Source organism: Bicyclus anynana, chromosome 14, assembly GCF_947172395.1.
Source record: "Bicyclus anynana chromosome 14, ilBicAnyn1.1, whole genome shotgun sequence".
Classification (NCBI taxonomy): domain Eukaryota; kingdom Metazoa; phylum Arthropoda; class Insecta; order Lepidoptera; family Nymphalidae; genus Bicyclus; species Bicyclus anynana.
In genome coordinates this window covers 5,347,285-5,368,042 of record NC_069096.1, presented here as the reverse complement: position 1 = coordinate 5,368,042, position 20,758 = coordinate 5,347,285, and the positions used below count along the sequence as shown (strand labels likewise).

Below are 20,758 nucleotides of genomic sequence, written 5' to 3'. Positions count from 1 at the left end.
TTTCAAAACAATCAGGGCCTTACCTATAATGATTCTATTTTCGAATAAAACCTCCTCCGTTTTATAGTAGGCTAGTACTTGGCTAGTACTCGTAACAGACAAGAATTAAAAAAACAAAATTACTTTAGCCCCTAGAGGCTGTGGCGTGGTAATAAGACAGTGTTTTTGAGCAAGAGTAGTGAAAAATAATAAATCTCTCAACTCACATAACCTTGTCGTACGTGGCCGCTTGCAGCAATCCCTTATTACACGGCGCTTAAATTGTAAGATAAAGTTACGGTTATTTATTAAAGAGGCATACATTGTTCGTTGCTTACTTATCGCTTCTTGAGAGAATACATTCTCATGCAATATGCATAACCGCGTATATATACTTGTACTTGATTCGCATCTAAAAAGTGTTTCACTTTCGTTCAATTTGTTGGACTCTATAACTGGATTTTAATCAATACTTGTAAACAAAACTGAATTGTATGTCTGTGATTCAAAAATGACTGTGTTTTCTCAAGTGTTTATAGTATAGCAAACTTTAAAAAAAAAAATTGTCTGTCTGTTGATGTTTGTAAGGGTTAATCTCTGGAACGGATGAAACGATTTGAATGGGATCTTTCACTGGAAGATTGAGGATTTTATTAAGCAACATACTGTCACCATTTTATGCTCGAAAAATCCATGTTTTCCTCGGATTTGTGAAAAATCAAATGACTCGCTTCACTCGTATTTTGTATTGTTGTGATAATGTAGGTTAATGAAATGAAATACTAAAGCATGATATTGAAATGTAAATACAGCAGCACGCTCGACTAGCACCGGCAACCGCACGCAGGTGGTTTGGTTTTGCGATGCATGAACAAGATCATGACTCAGGACCCCGGGTTCGAAATAGTCGGGCATAGGCATAATTACGTAGTTTAGTGTTTTTCTATTTCAATATTAAGGAAAAATTTTAGGATATGTTTAATGACAAATAGCATTTTCATTTAAGTAGTTTTCATTTAACTTATTGTGATCTTTATTCCATACCTGTCTATACAATAAATTCTAATAACCTATGATTTTATTATAACTAAAAAAGATAAATTCATTTATAACAAAAAATAAAAAAAAATACGATTCATAGTCACCCTATAAGTAGTACCTACGTAGATATGTTATACTTACAGATAAAATCAAACGCAAATGTCCACTAGCTTTAACTTACCTATTAATCAATCGTATTAAGTTATCAATTTTACTTGCCGGAAATATGAGATTAAAGTTCAAGTTGATATTGTTTCCTATGTAAACAGAATATAGCGTAGGTATATTGTGTAAACAAGGAACTTTCTTGATACTTTACAGTTTCATTGTTGCAATTGCAACAGCGCCGGATAAACAACTTTGACCATATCAATGGCGTACATTCATTCATATAAACACTGCATCATTATCAGCACAGATTTTTTTTTTATTCTTTACAAGTTAGCCCTTGACTACAATCTGATGGTAAGTGATGATGCAGTCTAAGATGGAAACGGGCTAACTTGTTAGGAGGAGGATGAAAATCCACACCCCTTTCGGTTTCTACACGGCATCGTACCGGAACGCTAAATCGCTTGGCGGTACGTCTTTGCCGGTAGGGTGGTAACTAGCCACGGCCGAAGCCTCCCACCAGCCAGACCTGGACAAATTAAGAAAATCTCAATCTGCCCAGCCGGGGATCGAACCCAGGACCTCCGTCTTGTAAATCCACCGCGCATACCACTGTGCCATGGAGGCCGTCAATAATAAATAATAGGCAGATGGAGCGTACGGAACACGACGGTGTCGTACTCGTCATAAATACAAAATTCAAAAACGAATACATTCTCGAGTCAGTACGATACGAAGCGTCGCATCAGTAATTTCCAATATTGTTCAAGAAAAATGGCGTCTTGTGTTTTTTTAAATATTTTTAAAAACTATTCTCAAAAACTAAAGAAATAAGACGGAGTAATTTTTTCATCATCATCATCATCATCATCATCATCAAATCAACCGATGAACGTCCAATGCAGGACATAGGACTTTTGTAGGGACTTCCAAACAGCACGAAACTGAGCTTGAGGTTACTCTCTGATTATCAGCCTATTTTAACGAGCCACTAGGACAAGGCCTCCCTCCCTCCTTAAATGAGAAGGGATATAGAGCTTTTAAACATCATTTTGGTGTAACGCTGGTTGGCAGGCCTTGTTCATAATGTTTGTCTGTTTATGCATTTATCAAATGCTAATAGTGACCGGGATCCACTGCTTTAAACTTCCTCTACAAGGCAGAGGCGAACTCCACGGACGTTATTAATGATATTTGACAATGACAATCTTATTCATTGATTGACTTTGACATTGACAACCCGCGTTTGCAAAGACAACTGACAATCAGTGAAATACGCATCAACGACGACTATATAAATAAATCACTACCGCATTTACAAAGCTAGATCGGTGTGAAAGTAATAAAGACAGCTTATTTTTCCCGTTGGCGTATATTATTTCGGCTAAGATTCTAATGAGTAATCTACTAAAATATACAAGATTTTCAGTACATTTTTTTATTTTTGTATCGTTCTGTAAAGTGGGCCCAATTTCAGATATCTCCTATAAAGCACAATTTTTGTTACAGATAATGTTAACGAATACTTCAAGTTTGCTTCTCTTCTCAACCATTATCCTAAAACTCGCCGATGCAACGGTGCCTGGCACAGCAAGCGCAAATGAGATCACCCAAAAAGCACAAAAGAAAACCCCAAACCCTGGCGGGGCTTTATACCCCCAAGAAACAATAACAAGATCCATAAGAAACCTAGATGGTATATGGAACTTCAGACGGTCGCCTGTGGACCCAGAATACGGATATCGGAACGGCTGGTACGAGCAAGACCTTGAAAAGGTAAAATAAAACTATTTACTATAGGTTTTATATTCTCGTAAGTCCCTGTTTCTCAAAGTGCGTCAAAAGTTGTTGTTTAATCGAAATTCGAAATATTTTTGCATTTAGGTAAGCCATACAGACTTTCCAGATAGAACATACTTTATTATAATCATAAGTAAATAAAAAGCTATGATAAATCATAATTTCTTTGGTACCTATATTGTGTAAGGTAAGATAAGCTATCACATATAAGGTAAGTTGTAAGTATAATTATTATTGATTATACAACGAGTTGCGAAGCTAAAGTGGCAATGGGCGGGGCACATAGTACGAAGAGCCGATGGACGTTGGGGTCCCAAAGTGCTGGAATGGCGACGCCGCAATAGTAAGCGCAGTGTTTGCCGACCCCACACCAGGTGGACTGACGACATCAAACGAGTCGCAGGGATTCGCTGGATGCAGGTGGCTCAGTATGGTTGGAAGTCCCTTACAAAAGGCCTGTGTCCTACAGTGTCCTACAGCGTCCATCGGCTGCTATGATGATGACCATACAACTGAGATGTTGTATTTTATTGATATTGCTACGATTAGGCAAGTGATAAAAATATAATCTTATTCGATGTAGAATATAGGTGCTAATAATTATCATTGAATTTAATATTAGATTATTATTAAATATAATTTATTTCCTTGCTCACTTTGAGAAGCTATGGAATACTCTTATGCTAAACAAAAAGTTTAAACAAGTACAAACAAACTTTTTGTCATTCAAAACCCGATATTGACATATTAAAGTTTGTCGATGCAAAAAACAATAGATGTTTGAACTTAACATTTAAATTATTATGCTATGGTAATTAAGTCCGAGAGTTGGTTGTCCTGGACCTAAAATCTTGTTTATGGGTGTTAAACCGAGAGCTTGCGATAGTCAGACTTACCTCATCGTAAGAAAGCTCAAAGTTTGTCAGCCTATGCTCCTCCCATAGAAAAGTACGAAAGTCAAATAGACTAGGTGACATTTCATTAAAAACGGTCATAAATTGTTCACTATCGTTCATTAGATCATAAAAATATGTAAACTACTCCCCTGCCGAATTTCCAATTTCAACGTAAAGTGGTTATCAAGATTTCGCTTTTATACATTTAGAAGTTGCGCTTTATAGGTCGATTGAGATTCTGGACCCTTGAAATCTCTTATCTTCTACAGCCACCACAGTCCAAAATCCATAATTGGCTACCGTAATCACCAACGGTACGAGCATGGTCTGACAAACTTTGAGCTATCCTAAAATGAGGTAAGTCTGGCTATCGTAGGATATTGGTCCATATGATGTTTATCTGCCCATAGTTCACCAGGTTGTTTACCCCGGATTCTTGTTTCGCTATTTTATGCGATTAGAACTGCTCAAGCTTTTGGCAACTACAATTTATGAACGACATAAAAATTAATTAAGTCTACAAGGATGTTTTTTTTTAATCCTTAGACAAAAAGCTATTGTGTACCTAATGGTATGCTAAATGCGTTCCTCAAAGGTTTCTCATGCCGATTCACACAGACGTAAAGCGTGTTGTATATGCGAACGGAAGTTACTAAATTGTTTCGTATTTTAACTCGATTCAATTGTTTATTATTCTAATGTTAAATAGCATTAATTGACATCTCAAGGTATATTTATTGTTATCTATAGAGGACACCCTTGAGTTTGTTCGCGAAGAATTTAATTTTTCAAAAATTCAGCGGGAACCATTGATCTTTTTGGGATAAAAAGTAGCCTATAATATGTTGTTTAATATCCTCCTCTATCGGACGGTGGGAAGACGAGCTGAAGCTTACAGCTGGCCCATTCTGGAGAAGAGTAGCTCTGGACAGGAAACACTGGCGGGAGCTGGAGGAGACCTTTGCCATGAGGCACAATGAGATTAGGGACATAATTTAAATGTACAAAATCTTCATTAATAAAGACTATTTTATTTATTTATTTATTTTATTTTAACCTCCTCTATCTCTCAGTGAAAGTCCCGTTCGGTTCAGCTGTTCCAAAGATTACCCCGACCAAACAATAAAAATTTGAAAATGTATGTAATAATGTATTTTAGTACCTTGTAAGCCCTTGGGAAAACATGGTTATTTTGAAATCACAGACAGACACTTCAATTTCATTTATACAAGATGCTGGGGAGTATTTTCCATAACTCTGGGAAATATAATAAATAGGGGACACATTTGAACGCATCCTTATAACTATGAAGTAGCCATATTTTACGTATTTGAAAATGTAAGGATAGATAAAGGTGTGTTGTATAAAAATATAAAAAGCTTTAATTTTTTAGTCAAAAAAATATTAGTTATACAGTCTCCTATACGTGGTCTCTGGTGGAGTTATGGGAAATATTCCCCAGCACCCTGTATTTATATTGCGCTTTTTATTAAGATGGAGCTTAAGCTCACTAAGCTTCTACAATATATAATGGCGAGCAAAGTAATTTGATCCTGTAACGAGCACTATAAGATGATGTGTGACTAACTATATAATGTTTATACAGACGGGGCCAGTAATCCCCATGCCAGTGCCGTCTTCGTACAACGACGTGGGGGAGGAGGCTTCGCTGCGAGACCACGTAGGGCTGGTCTGGTACGACAGGCGCTTCCACGTGCCCATATGGTGGCTCCGGGCGGAACAGCGGGTTTGGCTACGATTCAGCAGTGTCCATTACGCTGCCCAAGTAGTAAGTCATTAATAAATTAATATTTAAAAAAAATATTTTTGTATCATATATACAGGATGTCCCGTAATTAATAAATAAACCGCAAATGGTAAATACACCACCTATTTATCTAAAACTAATTTCAAAAATTCCCTAGTGTGATCGAGGTATATTTTTTGTTCGGATTTTTCAAATTTTTCTATCTTGAATCAGTTTTTTCAGTGATGTAACTGCTGGAATTAGAAGATCTGATTTTTGTTAAACACTATGGATTAATTACCAATGTTTTAGATAATAAAATAGATTGTTTTAGATACTTAGCAAATAGTTTTAGATAATAAGTAGGTGGTGTATCTAACATTTGCGTTTTATCCATTTATTACGGGACACTCTGTATATATGAGATAGGTAGGTAAATAATATCATCATAAACTAAATATAGCAGTTGCACGCGGTTTCAGTACCTAGGTACCGCTTAGTACCCGTTAATACAACTGGGGAGCCGAACAGAGAAAATTTTGAACTTACTCGAGCTTATGAGAGGAATGACCATAAGCATACTTAAGGTTTATAAATGTACCTCCACCAAGTATGATCCCTCAATATTGGTGGGTATGCTTCACCAAAACAAAAAGTCTCCAAAAATACAATAGCTAAAAGGTGTGCTTTTCAAAAATATGACGATTTAAACGTAATGCCACAGAAAACATATGTACGTAATGCCAGAAAATGAAAGGATTACAATGTCGCAAATTAAACCCCCTGTATTTCCGCTTTTTAAATAAAATAATACCACAAGACCTTATTTCTGACATACATAATCCTCGCAACGCTCGACTAAGTAGCTGTACACTTTTACCATTAGGGGCTCCCCCACCAATAAGTACGACTAAAAGCCAGGTTCAACATCATGAAGTGATAAGTTAAATAAAATTTTTCATTAACTTAATAGGTCTGTGTCTATTACCACAGTATACATACTCTGCTATTACCCTGTGCCTCCTAAAACCACATAAAACCGCCAATCTTTCACGTAACGTTTCACCGTTTTTGTTCAACTCGTTAAATAAAATGAAAATATCTGTTATTATCCAAATGTACCTCAATCAGATCGAAGAACCTATTAAATTACGTGTTTTGAATATTTAAATTTTGCGTGGAAACATAGTTCATTGCCCTCACTTTATTAACTCACTCATTAATATACACCTATTGGAAATTTACTATTTGATCATGGAGTGCGACTTTTTGAGTAAACAATAGTCGTCTAAAGTTTTGGTACGGTGCGTTCATTTCAACCAACTTAAAAAAAAAGGAGGAGTTTCTCAATGATGCGTATGTTTTTTTATGTACCGCATAAATTCGTCACAAAACACACAAATTTAATTTATGAAAATTAAATGCCAAGACACACTAAAAACAGAAAAAAATATTGAACCGTCTTCAATATCACAAAAATAAACTAAAAAGCGAAAAATAACATCGTATGTGCTACCTTTTTGTGTTGAAGGCGGTGCCAACACAGTGCATTAACTAATGCCGGTTAAATCATAAACTTTTAGTATTCAAGGACAGTTTTTTCCCGTAGTTCTTTCAGAAACGGCTTTAATTAATACGTTACTGATGACTTGGCGACGGCTTTCGCTGTTGAAGTCGGTTAAATTTTTTTGTTAAATAGATTTTATGCAATATTATAGTCAGAGCCTCGAAATAAAAAAACACTGGTTGGGTCAGTGACTGAAACTAAAACAATCATTATCCCTATACGTAATCCTGTTTTAAAATTAACAGTGTAAGTATAGGTACTTACACTGTTAATTTTACAAAATTACATTTATTAATTGTACAACTTAGCAAACAGGTATAGGTACAAACACATGCACTCTTGTATATTATTAGGAATTTAGTATTAATGATTATTTATATCAAATGTATGTAATATGCTGATTGCTGCTTATTGAAACAAAAGCAAAGTTGTTGCTCTGTAAAGAGAAACAACATTAAAAGCTGTTGCTTCAAATATTCTTGTACAATAGAACAAAATTATTTCCAATAAAATCGTTAACGCTTCACTTGTACAAAATAACATCGAGAATTTTCTGACAGATGAATTATAAACTAAACAGATAATACTTTGACGTTAATTAATGCGCGGGAAATTCAATTTAAATGTAGTTTATAAGAACTTCATTTACATGTATATTAGTCTACTATATATTATGGAAGAGCGGGGCCGCCCGTCACAAGTTACAGTAGTAATACTGCAAACTTAATGGGATGGTTCCAATCACAATATTATTGCTATGTTTGAAAATAATGTACTAATATGTTACATCTTTGGAATAAAAAACTTATTACCATAAAAAACTTATTACCATATTACCTGTTTGCTAATTTGTATTAAAAACTATACCGGTGCGTTACTGAGCAATTACGAGTAAGAACCACATGCTGTTTTGATTTTTTAAAGTTACGGAAAGAGGAACCGATAAAGGATGCTTTTCGCTGTAGGTACGTCTTTTATATACCTATAATATGTCAATACGCTTTTTGTCAATAAGTTTGACATGAGCGTCCGTTTGTCTGTCTGTGTGTTCGTTTCATTTATAATGGTGCGGGTGACAGTTCGTTGCACTCTTGAAAGTTTGCAGCGATTCACGATAATAGTACGTATTATGAACGTCATACAGGCGACTGTCAATACCCAAGCTATCTGAAAAACTCTTTCAGATGTGGTATTTTGTGTGTTAAAAACTGACGTGAGCGGTGTTTTATGGGTAATACGACTAAAATGCGGAAAGTAAATCCGAAGATATCGGCGTTTTTTTATTAGGATTAAAATAATTTCTGACTTAAGAGTACCTAGTTAATTAATATTTTTCAAATCAAACAAACAACTTGGACATTTTCCGACGTAGCACTTATCTGACGCAACAGGCAAGATCTCAGACTAATTAGATAAAGACCTGCCTCGCAAGACATTATTTTTCTGTCAAAGTATATGATCAACGATCTTATGCGATTATAAACACTGTCTCTAAAGAATCGATGTTTCATAGTTTACAATCGTGTCCGTCGGTTAAAAACCTCAGTAAAAATACCTTTTTGTGTAGTTATATGGTGTAAAAAGTGAACAAAAACTGCTAGTTTAGTATAAGATATGTATGAAATCTAAGCTCGTTTTCCTTAGAAAATGGCAGAAAATTTTGTTCGTGAATTTGGGTGCGATACTAGTCCTTATGTATTTAGTCTGAGGGCAAGATCTATACTTAATAGGTATTATAAATGCGAAAGTAACTCTCTCCGTCTGTCTGTTACCTTTTCACGACTAAACGGCTGAACCGATCAAGATGAATTTTGGTATGATCGTAAAGGGGACCTTGGAGCAAAACATAGAATACTTTTTGACCCTTAAATAAAAATAGCAGAGGGTGAAATAGGGGTTGAAAGTTTATATGGAAAGTCCTACATTTTTAGAGTTTCTATTTTAATTGATCATCCTACTAATATTATAAACGCGGAAGTTTGTATGGGTGTTTGTTACTCTTAAACGCCGAAACTACTAAACCGATTTAGTTGAAATTTGGAATGGAAATAGATATTACTCTGTTTTAACACATAAGTTAATTTTTATCCCGGAAAAGTCCATGGCTCCCGAGGGATTTGTGAAAAACTAAATTTCACGCGGACGAAGTCGCGGGCGTCTGATAGTTTTCTATATATCGCGAAAGTGAAACGTAACATCAAAGGTGAAAAATTATGCACGTAACTGCTCTAAATGTAGACTATCTGTGTCAGTCATCTGTCGCTAGGCAATTGGTCGGATAATTGAACAATTTGTCAGCTCGGAGACCGGCGTCGCGGCTTGACTAGAGTTTAGCTACTGAAAGTAGAGACTGAAATCGCTTGGCAAATAAAAAAAAATCACCATCTCCTTAGGCAAAATATGTAATTGTAAAAAAAATTGTGTTAAAACGTTAATGATCAACATCCTTAACAACCCATATTCGGGTCACTGGACGAAAGAGTCTCCTCTCAGAATGGCTTTAGGGTTTGGCTAATAATAGCTGTCCACCACTCGGGCCCAATGCGGATTGGCAGATTTCACTTCACACACAATGGACGGGGCACATAATTCGAAGAGACGATGACCGTTGGGGTCCCAAGGTGCTGGAATGGCGGCCCCGCACCAGAAAGCGCAATGTTGGTCGACCCCCCACCAGGTGGACTGACGACATCAAGCGAGTCGCAGGTATTCGCTGGATGCAGGTGGCTCTGTATCGTGATGTTTGGAAGTCTCTACAAAAGACCTGTGTCCTATAGTGAACGTCCATTGGCTGATATGATGATGATGACTGCTCTGGCCCAATGCGGACTGGCAGATTTTACTTCACACACTTAGAGAATTACTTAGGTGTGCATGTTTTCTCAAATGTTTTTTCTTTAATGCTTGAGACATGTGATATTTAATTTCTTAAGATGCACATAACTGAAAAGTTGGAGGTGCATGCCTCGGACCGGATTCGAACTTACACCCTTCGAGGTAAATTAAAAAAATCACATCATCATATCTTTCATCTTATCCCGCTTAAGTGGGGTCGGCAAAATATATCATTTAATAAAGTTAATTACGTTGTTAATTAAATAGATAAAGTTGTTATTAAGATATCCGATTCCTATTCACACCTATAAAATAGTGATTGTATGTATCATTATCGGTATTTTTGCATAATTAGGGATTAAAGTGATTTGCTCTACGGACCCTACACTGCGCGTGCGCCGACACGCACATGGCCGGTTTTTTTACATTTGCCGGAAGATTTCAGTCTCTACTTTCAGTAGCCAAACTCTACGGTGTACGGAGTAGGTTCGGTCGACACACCCGCGTGTCTCAGTCAGGCGACCCACATTTATCCCTGACTAGAGGACGCCCGCGACTTTGTCCGAGTGAAGTGCAGTTTTTTTACAAATCCCACGGGAACTATTGATGTTTCCGGGATACAAATTGTAGCTTGTATGTTGCTCAATAACCTCCATTGTCTTCCACTGGAAGTCCCGATGAGTATTTATTTAACACAGCAGTACCTTGGTACCGCCTTCAAACTGATCGCACTAAACAAACTAAGAAGGTAGAACATAGTACGATGCTATTTTTCGCTTTTTAGTTTAGTAAAAACATTTTTATAATTTTGAAGTCGGTTGTATTTTATTTTATTAAAATTTTATACTCAAAAAATGTTGGCAATCCTAACTGTATCAGACTTGGTCACATCGTATCATTTAACAGGCCATAGAAATTTGTAATGCAATAAGTTGGACCGTATTGTGGTTACGATTTGTGACAGACCGTCACATCAAGGAATGTGACATGATATACGAGACACGATATCAATGAAAGTCCTCTTGTAATACGAGTGATACGAGAACACATTTAAACTGTAGGTATAATCAATATATTTAGGTATTCAATGGGGATGATGACTAGGTTTGAATATATTGATTTTTATGAGACACTTCTTAAATAATATGTAAAAAAGAAAGATTGTCTGTATGCTTGCAAAATAAATCTATACTAATATATAAAGCTGTAGAGTTAGTTTGTTTGATTGAACGCGCTAATCTCACGAACTACTGGTCCGATTTGAAAAATTATTTCAGTGTTAGATAGCCCATTTATCGAGGAAGGCTATATGCTATATATTATCCCCGTACTCCAACGGGAACGAGAACCACGCGGGTGAAACCGCGCGGCGTCAGCTAGTATTATTATAATTTAATATAAAATAATGTTGGGAATCTATAATATAAAAATGAATCGCAAAATGTGTTGGTAAGCGCATAACTCAACAACGCCTGGACCAATTTGGCCAAATTTTTTTTAAAATGTTCGTTGAAGTTCAAGGATAGTTTTTACGGCGAGAAAAATTAGAATGATTGCTGGAAAAACCCTAAAAATAGCCCTTTTCTTTTTCCCATACAAATGATTTGTAACTAAAACGTAGTCAATTTGAGCTTTATTGTTATTGTATAAAGTTCATATTAATAATAATTAGAAAACGGGGTAGGGGTAGGGTAGCGGTAGGGTAGGGGTAGGGTAGGGGTAGGGTAGGGGTAGGGTAGGGGTAGGGTAGCGGTAGGGTAGGGGTAGGGTAGGGTAGGGGTAGGGATAGGGTAGGGATAGGGTAGGGTAGGGGTAGGGTAGGGGTAGGGTAGGGGTAGTTGAAAGTTTACATCGAGTTTCACGCGGACGAAGTCGCGGGCATCTGCTAGTTTAATATAAAATAATATTGGTTAATTTAATATAAAATAATTTTGGGGTTAAAACATGTTTTATCCTCAATATTATTTTACGTACGAGTACCTACTCTAAATAACTTTATTTTTTGGTGTATTTTACAATAACAAAAGAAAGTCTTTAACCGATATAAGCCTAAGTAGTGTATGTTGCTTAACGAAACTTTTGCTTGTTAATATAACGGTAACATGTAGGTACCTAAAACAAATTCCTTTATCGTAAATGATAACGCAGCAATCGTTTGAAACAAACATCTAACGCGATACCCTCCTAAGTTCCTACAAAATTTCCGCTGTTTACAGTATAAGTAGGTAGATAAATAAAACGAGTAACTTAATTAAAACATATTTTTCCATTCATTTTAAGAATAATGTATTATGTGGCTCATCTAGATATTCTAGTTCAATATAGAACTTGGTTCAATAGTACAATATCGAACTATAAGAAATTAAATATCACGCGTCTCAAACGGTGAAGGACAACATCGTCAGGAAACCTGCATACATGAGAATTTTCTTAATTATCGGCTCACTGCTGAGCTCGAGTCTCCTGTCAGAATGAGAGGGGTTAGGCCAATAGTCCACCACGCTGGCCCAATGCGGACTGGCAGACTTCACACACGCAGAGAATTAGGAAAACTCTCTGGTATGCAGTTTTTCTTACGATGTTTTCCTTCACCGTTTGAGACACGTGATATTTAATTTCTTAAAATGCACACAACTGAAAAGTTGGAGGTGCATGCCCGGACCGGACCCACACCCTCCGGAATCGAAGGCAGAGGTTCACTCAGTGGTTCGTTAAGACAGGAACTGTGCCTTTAGATGAATTATCTACATAAACAGTCTCAAACAATTAAAGCTATAATCTCTTTAGCACATTATAACAGTAAGTTGTTCTTCCAGTGGGTGAACAGCAAACCGGTGAGCTACCATGAAATCGGTCACCTACCGTTCGAGGCCGAGATCACTGACCTCATTCACTACAACAGCAGTAACCTCCTCACCGTCGTTGTTGACAACACATTACTCAGCGACACAGTTCCTCAAGGCACCATTCGGGATATATTTGTTGGGTAAGTTCATTTTATACAGATATCTTTTTTCTGCTCAGTGTTGTCGGGGATAAATACATATCTCTATACTTCTGCCGGCTAGTCGACAGGGCATGTCTGACTTGCACGGGCTAAAAATAACCCTTAACTCCGTGGTCAGCACGGAATCGCATATTCTTAAAGCTAAATATTATCACCCTAAGCCTAAGCTAACTGGGCGCAGCGTAAGGGCCTTATCATATTACTAGCGGTTTGCCAGCGGTTGCAAAGCGGAGCGGACGCACAGCGAATGCGTCGCGAACACGTCGAAGCTGCGCAGCGAAGGCGTCGCGGATTCACGTTTCCGTCGCGGTTTTGTAACGAATTTACGACGTACATTACATTCAGTAACAAAATGCTGTTTTATTTATTTAAAAAAAATCAGATTTCTGGCTAAAAAACTATTGTTTATATTGTTTGTATTTTTCTTTCCAAACCAACAAATCATCGCAGGTTAATTTTTCGTCGACTAGTTAATATGTTTAGTTCGTTACAATTTTGATTACTTCATCGTACATCGCACAAGAGCCAAAAAAGTCGTACAATTACTATTTAAATCATACGTTTGGCAACACTGGGACGGACTGGCGTTTGTACGAGACAGTACAACATTGTGCGTCCGCAACGAATTCGCTGCGGATGCGCGGCATGTTCGTTGCGCGTCCGTAACGTATACGTTGCAAGCCCGTTCCGCTTTGAAAACGCTCTCAATTCGCTAGTGTGATAGTTCTGTAATAGGTATTAGGTCTAGATAATATAATATCCTCTGTCTTATGGAAATAAAGGCCTGATACTGACCAATGGATCTTTAAATCATCCCTAACAGAACGTGATCTGTTAATAATCATTCACTTCAAAATTATTATCGTCTTCTATAAACAGTGTACTTTGTTACATAAGTTCGTAATAGAACATTGCGACAGTTACTCTGACATCATAATTATTCATTGTTAGAAATTTCACGGTGATTTCGTTTCATAAATACCCGTAAAATTCTGTGACAAATAGCGGTAAACGAAAAGAAAAGTATCTTATATCAAACTACATAACATTATCTTCACGGTTAACTTTAGTTATGGTAATCATTACCTACGCTATCAAATTTTGAAAATCCGTAATTTATGATCCTAACACACATATACTCATCACTGAATGTAATGCTCCTTTCATGAAATTATTTAAAAAGACGTACCTATATATTTTATCAAGTAATTAATTTACTCATAGATAGTGTAAACATAATATATCATTAAAGTAACATGTTTTAATTACCTGAAAAAGGATTGTAGGTTCTTACATAATTTAAACATAGATACCCTTAAAAACTTGTACTCAAATGTAAATTCCATGTTTTGCGATTTCGCTATCTGTTACTTGTAAATAGTTCCTGCATTAATTATTTCGAAGAAATTGTATTCTAACAATGGTTGGTATTATCCTAACTTGTTTATATTTAGTTTTATCAAATTTACACAGACTTGTCGTATCGTTCTCAGTTATTCATGTTATAAATATGAAATACGCATGTTTGATTTGTTTTTGATGACCTCTCTGGTACTTCAACAGAGAGTCCAAATTCCAGCTTGGGTCAATCGATCGGTTTTTTGTTTTCTTTATTGCTGGTCTGGTGGAAGTCTTCTGCTGGAAGAGTTAACTCTACCAGCAAAGACATAGATATCGTTAAGCAATTTATATAATAAACGTGTGCTTCTCCCAACACAAGGTAGACTGCTACCATGAGACAACGTCACTTAACATTAGGTGAGATCGGAGTCAATGGCTATATTGTAATGAAATACTTTACTTGTTCCTGTTTTACATATTGAATACCTACAATATCTCAACAAGAGTTTTTGCGATTGTCGTTTTAGTCAATGCTCTTAATCTTACAGCGAAGCTTTTGAGCAAGCTTTCGCTTGACTGTTGGTCAAGGCTCTCCTCCAAGGCCCCGCAATGGCAGGGATAGGGTTTTCTATTATATTTTGTGTTATAACAATGATCATAGTATGTAATATGTTTCAGGACAACAAAAGTGCGACAAGAGCAGACATACACATTCGATTTCTTCAACTACGCCGGCATCCACCGCTCGGTGTTTCTCTACACCACGCCGCAGCAGTACATCGACGACGTCATCGTCAATACTGATATCCAGGGGCTTACAGGTGACGTAAAGCAGTTCTTCAACTACTCCAGCATCCACCGTTTGGTGTTTCTCTACACCAATCCGCATCAGTACATCGACGACGTCATCGTCAACACTGATATCCAGGGGCTCACAGGTGACGTAAAGTATTTCTTCAACTACGCCGGCATCCACCGCTCGGTGTTCCTCTTCACTACGTCACAGCAGTACATCGACGACGTCATCGTCAACACTGATATCCAGGGGCTCACAGGTGACGTAAAGTATATCTTTAACTACGCCGGCATCCACCGCTCGGTGTTCCTCTAAACCACGCCGCAGCAGTACATCGACGACGTCATCGTCAACACTGATATCCAGGAGCTCACAGGTGACGTAAAGCAGTTCTTCAAGTACGCCAGCATCCATCGCTCGGTGTTCCTCTAAACCATGTCGCAGTAGTACAGGTCCAGGTGACGTATTTCTTCAACTTTCATCTCAATCGCGTCTGCTATCAGACGAAAAATATCCGTTAGTATAGAACCTACCGACACAGAGAGTTTAAAAATGTTTTTTCTCTTTTTAAAATATGGATAGAATTCAAATGTAGTCAAATTAGGCACAGAGACATAATTTACCAAGCTTAGGATAATTCATTATTTTTTTTCATCAAATTTGTTGTGTTATCGAAATTCTCTTCCAATACCAGAAAACTCCACCACATAGAAGTCGAAGAGTCTAAACTCATCAGTTAGCTACATCCCATTTCCCTACCAACATACTATTTCCTATGACCGCATTAACCTACGTATGACTTATTCATAATCCTTGAATAAATTACGCGGCACATTTATTGCAGGCTACATGACAATGCATTGATCATATCTTCACTGCACTGGTTGCTAACAATAAGCTAACGGTTCGCGAGAATGAGGTTGCTTTATGTTCCTGTCCACAGCATGGTTTTTATTTTAGACTAGTTATATCAGACATTGTTGGTCTAAACTTTATACTAACTATGTCTAATATGCCAACGTAGACGCCACTAAAGCTTAGGTGGCGTTGAATCAAGAAGTCCTGATGTAAAGTAAATTCAAAAGTATTGAACATCCTTCCAAGATTTTTTCTGTGTTGAGAAAACCGTTCAGCCGTCGCGTCGGATCAGGTCATTATCAATTACCTTCTGATTTATGACAGCCTCCGTGTCGCAGTGCTATGCGCGGTGGATTTACATGACTGTTCTGGGTTCGATCTCCGACTGGGCTGGTTGATTTCTTAATTGGCCCAGGTCTGGCTGGTGGAATGCTTCGGCCGTGGCTAGTTACCACCCTACCGGCAAAAAAAAACCACCAAGAGGTTTAACGATGCCGTGTAGAAACCGAAAGGGGTGTGGATTTTGATTATCTTCTAAAAATGGCTATATTGTAAATAATAAAAAATACCATCTGATAGTTGCATCTAAACATTGTTACCCGTTAGATTTAAGCTGCTGTTATCGCCTTTAAGGCCTCGTCCTGAAGTAGGCTGTTAGTAAAACATTGATAATGAAAGGATATTTTGGCATGCCTTGGTATTTGGCCCTTTGGCAAGCGTATACCTTACATGTATTTTGTGGAACCAACTTCCTGCTGCGGTCTTTAACCGATGTAACAGTATTTAACCGACTTCCAAAAAAGGATGAGGTTGTTGCCAATGCTTGTTCCGTCAACAATTACTATAAAGTCGTTCTTGTCACATTGTTTCAGGTTTCGTTGTATACAACGTAACATACAAGGGTACTTCCAACGTTAACTGCCTTATCCAATTGTTTGATAAGGACGGCTTGCAAGTGGCTGGAGCTAACGAATGCGCCGGCCTTTTGGAGATTGGCAACGCCAATTTCTGGTGGCCTTACCTCATGCATTCCTCTCCTGGTTACTTATACACTTTGAAGGTAATTCATGTAATCTAGGTTTCTATTAGGTATTTATATTGAATACATAATCGTTGTGGGAAAATATTTAATTACTTATAATCTTTGTGTACGCATCGTTTGTCTTTTGCCTATTTAAATAGATATGAGTATTAACTGCCAAAACTGCCCCGCTGGTCCAGTGGTTAGTCTATGCAGTATTAAATCTTAAGGTCCTGGATTCGAGTCCTGGGTCGGGCTATCAAATACTGAGCTTTCTTCCAAGAAATTATCAGTAATTAGTATGCTGCCCAGAGTTGGGGGTGGTTGTTTATTGATCGTTACAGAGACAAAATTATCACCTTACGCCCGCCATCCCACAGCGTGATGAAGTGAGGTCTGGTTCTATAAGGAACCATTCGAAGAAACTGATGATTACATATACAATAGCTTCTATATTTATATTCCCAGAGTTTGTAATGGGCTCTTCTACGATCAAGGCGCTTTTACAACCCTCGTAACTTTAATTTTAAATTTTCGGCTTTAATTATCACCTTTAAATTAATCATGATATAAATTGACGTTTCAAAAATGCTTGTAAACTAAGCCTAATTGAAATATATGAATTTTTACTTTTTGACTTTATAAATTAAGTACTACTTAACTTATAAAGTCAAAATTTAATTTATAAAGTTACTGTACCTACTAAAGTATTGTTCCTTGCCAATGTTATCATCATCATCATCATCATGTCAGCCGATGGACGTCCACTGCAGGACATAGGCCTTTTGTAGGGATTTCCAAACATCACGATACTGAGCCATCTGCATCCAGCGAATACCGGCGACTCGCTTGATGTCGTCAGTCCACCTGGTGGGGGGTCGACCAACACTGCGCCTTGTAGTGCGGGGTCGCCATTCCAGCACCTTGGGACCCCAACGTCCATCGGCTCTTCGAACTATGTGCCCCGCCCATTGCCACTTCAGCTTCGCGACTCGTAGAGCTATGTCGGTGACTTTGGTTCTTCTGCGGATATCCTCATTTCTGATTCGATCACGCAGAGATACTCCGAGCATAGCTCGTTCCATCACCCGCTGTGTGACTCTGAGCCTTCTTATGAGCCCCATAGTTAGCGACCAAGTCTCAGAACCATATGTCATCACTGGCAACATGCACTGTTCGAAGACTTCGCCAATTTATTCATTTAAAATTTTCAGGCATCCCTCATAGGCCAGTTAGGAGAAATTCTAGACACTTACAATCTGAAAGTGGGCATCAGGACTGTCACTTGGAGCAACACAACAATCTACCTCAACGACAAGCCCATTTACTTGAGAGGGTTTGGCATGCACGAAGATTCAGACGTGAGTTTACCAAATTTTTATAAGTAGATTCGTATTAAAATTTCGATTTTTCAGCTAAAACAATACGTGCCTGTGTGGCCAGATTTTTGTCATTTTATACATGCTGAGAGTTTGTCAGTCCCTGGTCCTATCATAGGTAAGTAAGTATACGATAGATGTTTGGAGTTTGGATTATGGTGGCTCCGGCAAGCATCAAGTTTTTAAATTTTTTATACAATTTTCGGGATAATATGAGCAGTGGCGAGCACAAAGATTTTTACTAAGGTATGCACTATACGTACAAATCGTACAAAATAGAAAATTCCGTCTTCAATCTAGGTTCATAATGAGTCCTTAGGGTAGGTAGTGCATTTTTGCATTTATGAAGTGCACACTTCTGAATATGGGAAATCTTGTCTTCAGTCGCAGTTTTGTTATATTATCTCAAAGGCACTGAATTTGATTTTATCGTCATATTTCAATAAATACACAACTTCAAATTATACACCAAAACCTTCTTCATAATATACGGTAGAAGCATGAGCTAAAAAGTTTTTCAGCTCATGTTTCTACCGTATGATGTACCATAACCAACTATAGAGTTTTGACCGTGGTGGCTTTGGGACGTAGCAAGTTTCAAGGATCCTAAAAATCTGCTACCCCCCAAAGCCACCGCGGTCAAACTTCATAACTGGCGGGCGTACTTACTATGGTAGGTGCATGAGCTGACAAACTTACAGCTTCTATAAAATGACGAAGGTCTGAGCTCTTAAAATCTTTATACTCTGTCAATTGGTGAAAATCGCATTGACTCAAGTTTAAATATCTAAATGTTTGAGTTATCTCGAACAGACGCGGCGGTTGACTTTGTTTACTAATAAATGATTACATATATATATCTATACTTATAATAAATCTGTAGAGAGGTCAATTCTGTACATGAAATATATTTCCAAAATAACTATCAGGGGGTGATTAGTGATCGATACTGATGCCAAAAATGCAATCAGTAATTTTTTTGTCTGTCTGTCTGTCTGTCTTTCTGTCTGTCTGTCTGTCTGTATGTTCGTTATAAAAACAAAAACTACTGGACGGATTTTAACGAAACTTGGTACAATTATTCTTCATACTCCTGGGCAGGTATAGTATACTTTTCATCATGCTACGATCAATAGAAGCTGAGTAGTGAAGGGAAATGTTGGGAAAACGGGAGAAGTTACTTAATTTTTTAAGCTTCCGTCGCGTGTGTAGCCTTAATGGGTAGAGTAGGGGTAGGGTATGGTAGGAGTAGGGTAGGGTACGAATAGAGTAGGGGTAGGGTAGGGGTACTTGAAAGTTTACATCGACTTTCACGCGGACGAAGTTGCGGGCATCCACTAGTTTTTACTATTTTTCTTTGACAGCTCCGTGGTAAAGGCTGGGACCCAGTGCTGTGGGTGAAGAACTTCAATTTAATAAAATGGGTGGGAGCGAACGCATTCCGCACATCACACTACCCCTACGCCGAGGAGATCTACCAGATGGCCGACGAGCAGGGCATCATGATCATTGACGAGTGTCCCAGCGTTGACACTGAGTGAGTAACAGTCATTGAACCGAAGACTGCCAAATATCTTTGCATTTTTAGAGGGTTTTGAACGCGTCGAACGAATCAAGAAATTCCGTAACGAAAATAAACCTAACACCCCCCATTCCGACCGGCACAGCCGTGCGGCGTTGAAAGCCGTGCATCGTCTGACGTTGTTTCAGTTCGGCACACAAACACCGTACCGGGTGTTTGTGTGCGTGCGACTAGTTTCTGAATGTGTAAGTGCCGTATTTTCCTTAATGGGACCTCAGCAGCGTCACCACGAGGTTTAGGCGATCACAGAAGCATCGCCAACTTCCCGCCCGATAGCAGAATTGAAAGAGATGGGCGGAACAACTCTCTATGAGGGCGTTTCTATATAATTATGTATAAGCGTCTCTTCAGTCTATACTAATATTAAGAGCTAAAATTGTAGGGGGTAATCTCCGGTTCTAAAAGAGCTAAAATTGTATTGTACGGGGAATCTCCGGTTCTAATAAATCGATTTAAAAAAAATCTTTTACCACTAGAAAGGCACGTTATTTGTGACTGTCCTAGGCTAAATAAAAGAAAACATTGAGGAGTAAGTACCTAAATCACTGAATGGTGTCGATATTTTTGTCAATCTCCACACTCCTAAGCGGACATGACGGTTTAATTGACCGTGTGTGGCTGGCGTTATGAACGATGATGATGATGATGAATGATATCTAACAAAACAAAATATAAAGAAAATTTTAAAATTTTAGGCAATTTATCGACTTAATCACGTTCACGGCTATTTGTATGAGGCACAGAGTTAGATTATAATCGTGTAACAAGCACAATATATTTCAACATATTCATGTCTAT

The 20,758-nt window shown here is 37.8% G+C and overlaps 1 protein-coding gene across 3 annotated transcripts in view; it reads left to right on the top strand.

Moving 5' to 3' along the window:
* The window catches only part of LOC112051739 (beta-glucuronidase), a 46,094-nt gene that overhangs the window by 18,101 nt on the left and 7,235 nt on the right, over positions 1–20,758 (top strand). For all 3 annotated transcript variants that reach the window (XM_024090518.2, XM_024090519.2, XM_024090521.2), the window contains exons 2-8: positions 2,641–2,907; positions 5,434–5,616; positions 12,793–12,962; positions 15,003–15,145; positions 16,851–17,038; positions 18,214–18,360; positions 19,743–19,915. In XM_024090518.2, the coding sequence (XP_023946286.1) occupies positions 2,644–2,907; positions 5,434–5,616; positions 12,793–12,962; positions 15,003–15,145; positions 16,851–17,038; positions 18,214–18,360; positions 19,743–19,915 (1,268 nt within the window). In that variant the 5' untranslated portion in view covers positions 2,641–2,643. The remainder of the gene's footprint in view (positions 1–2,640; positions 2,908–5,433; positions 5,617–12,792; positions 12,963–15,002; positions 15,146–16,850; positions 17,039–18,213; positions 18,361–19,742; positions 19,916–20,758) is intronic.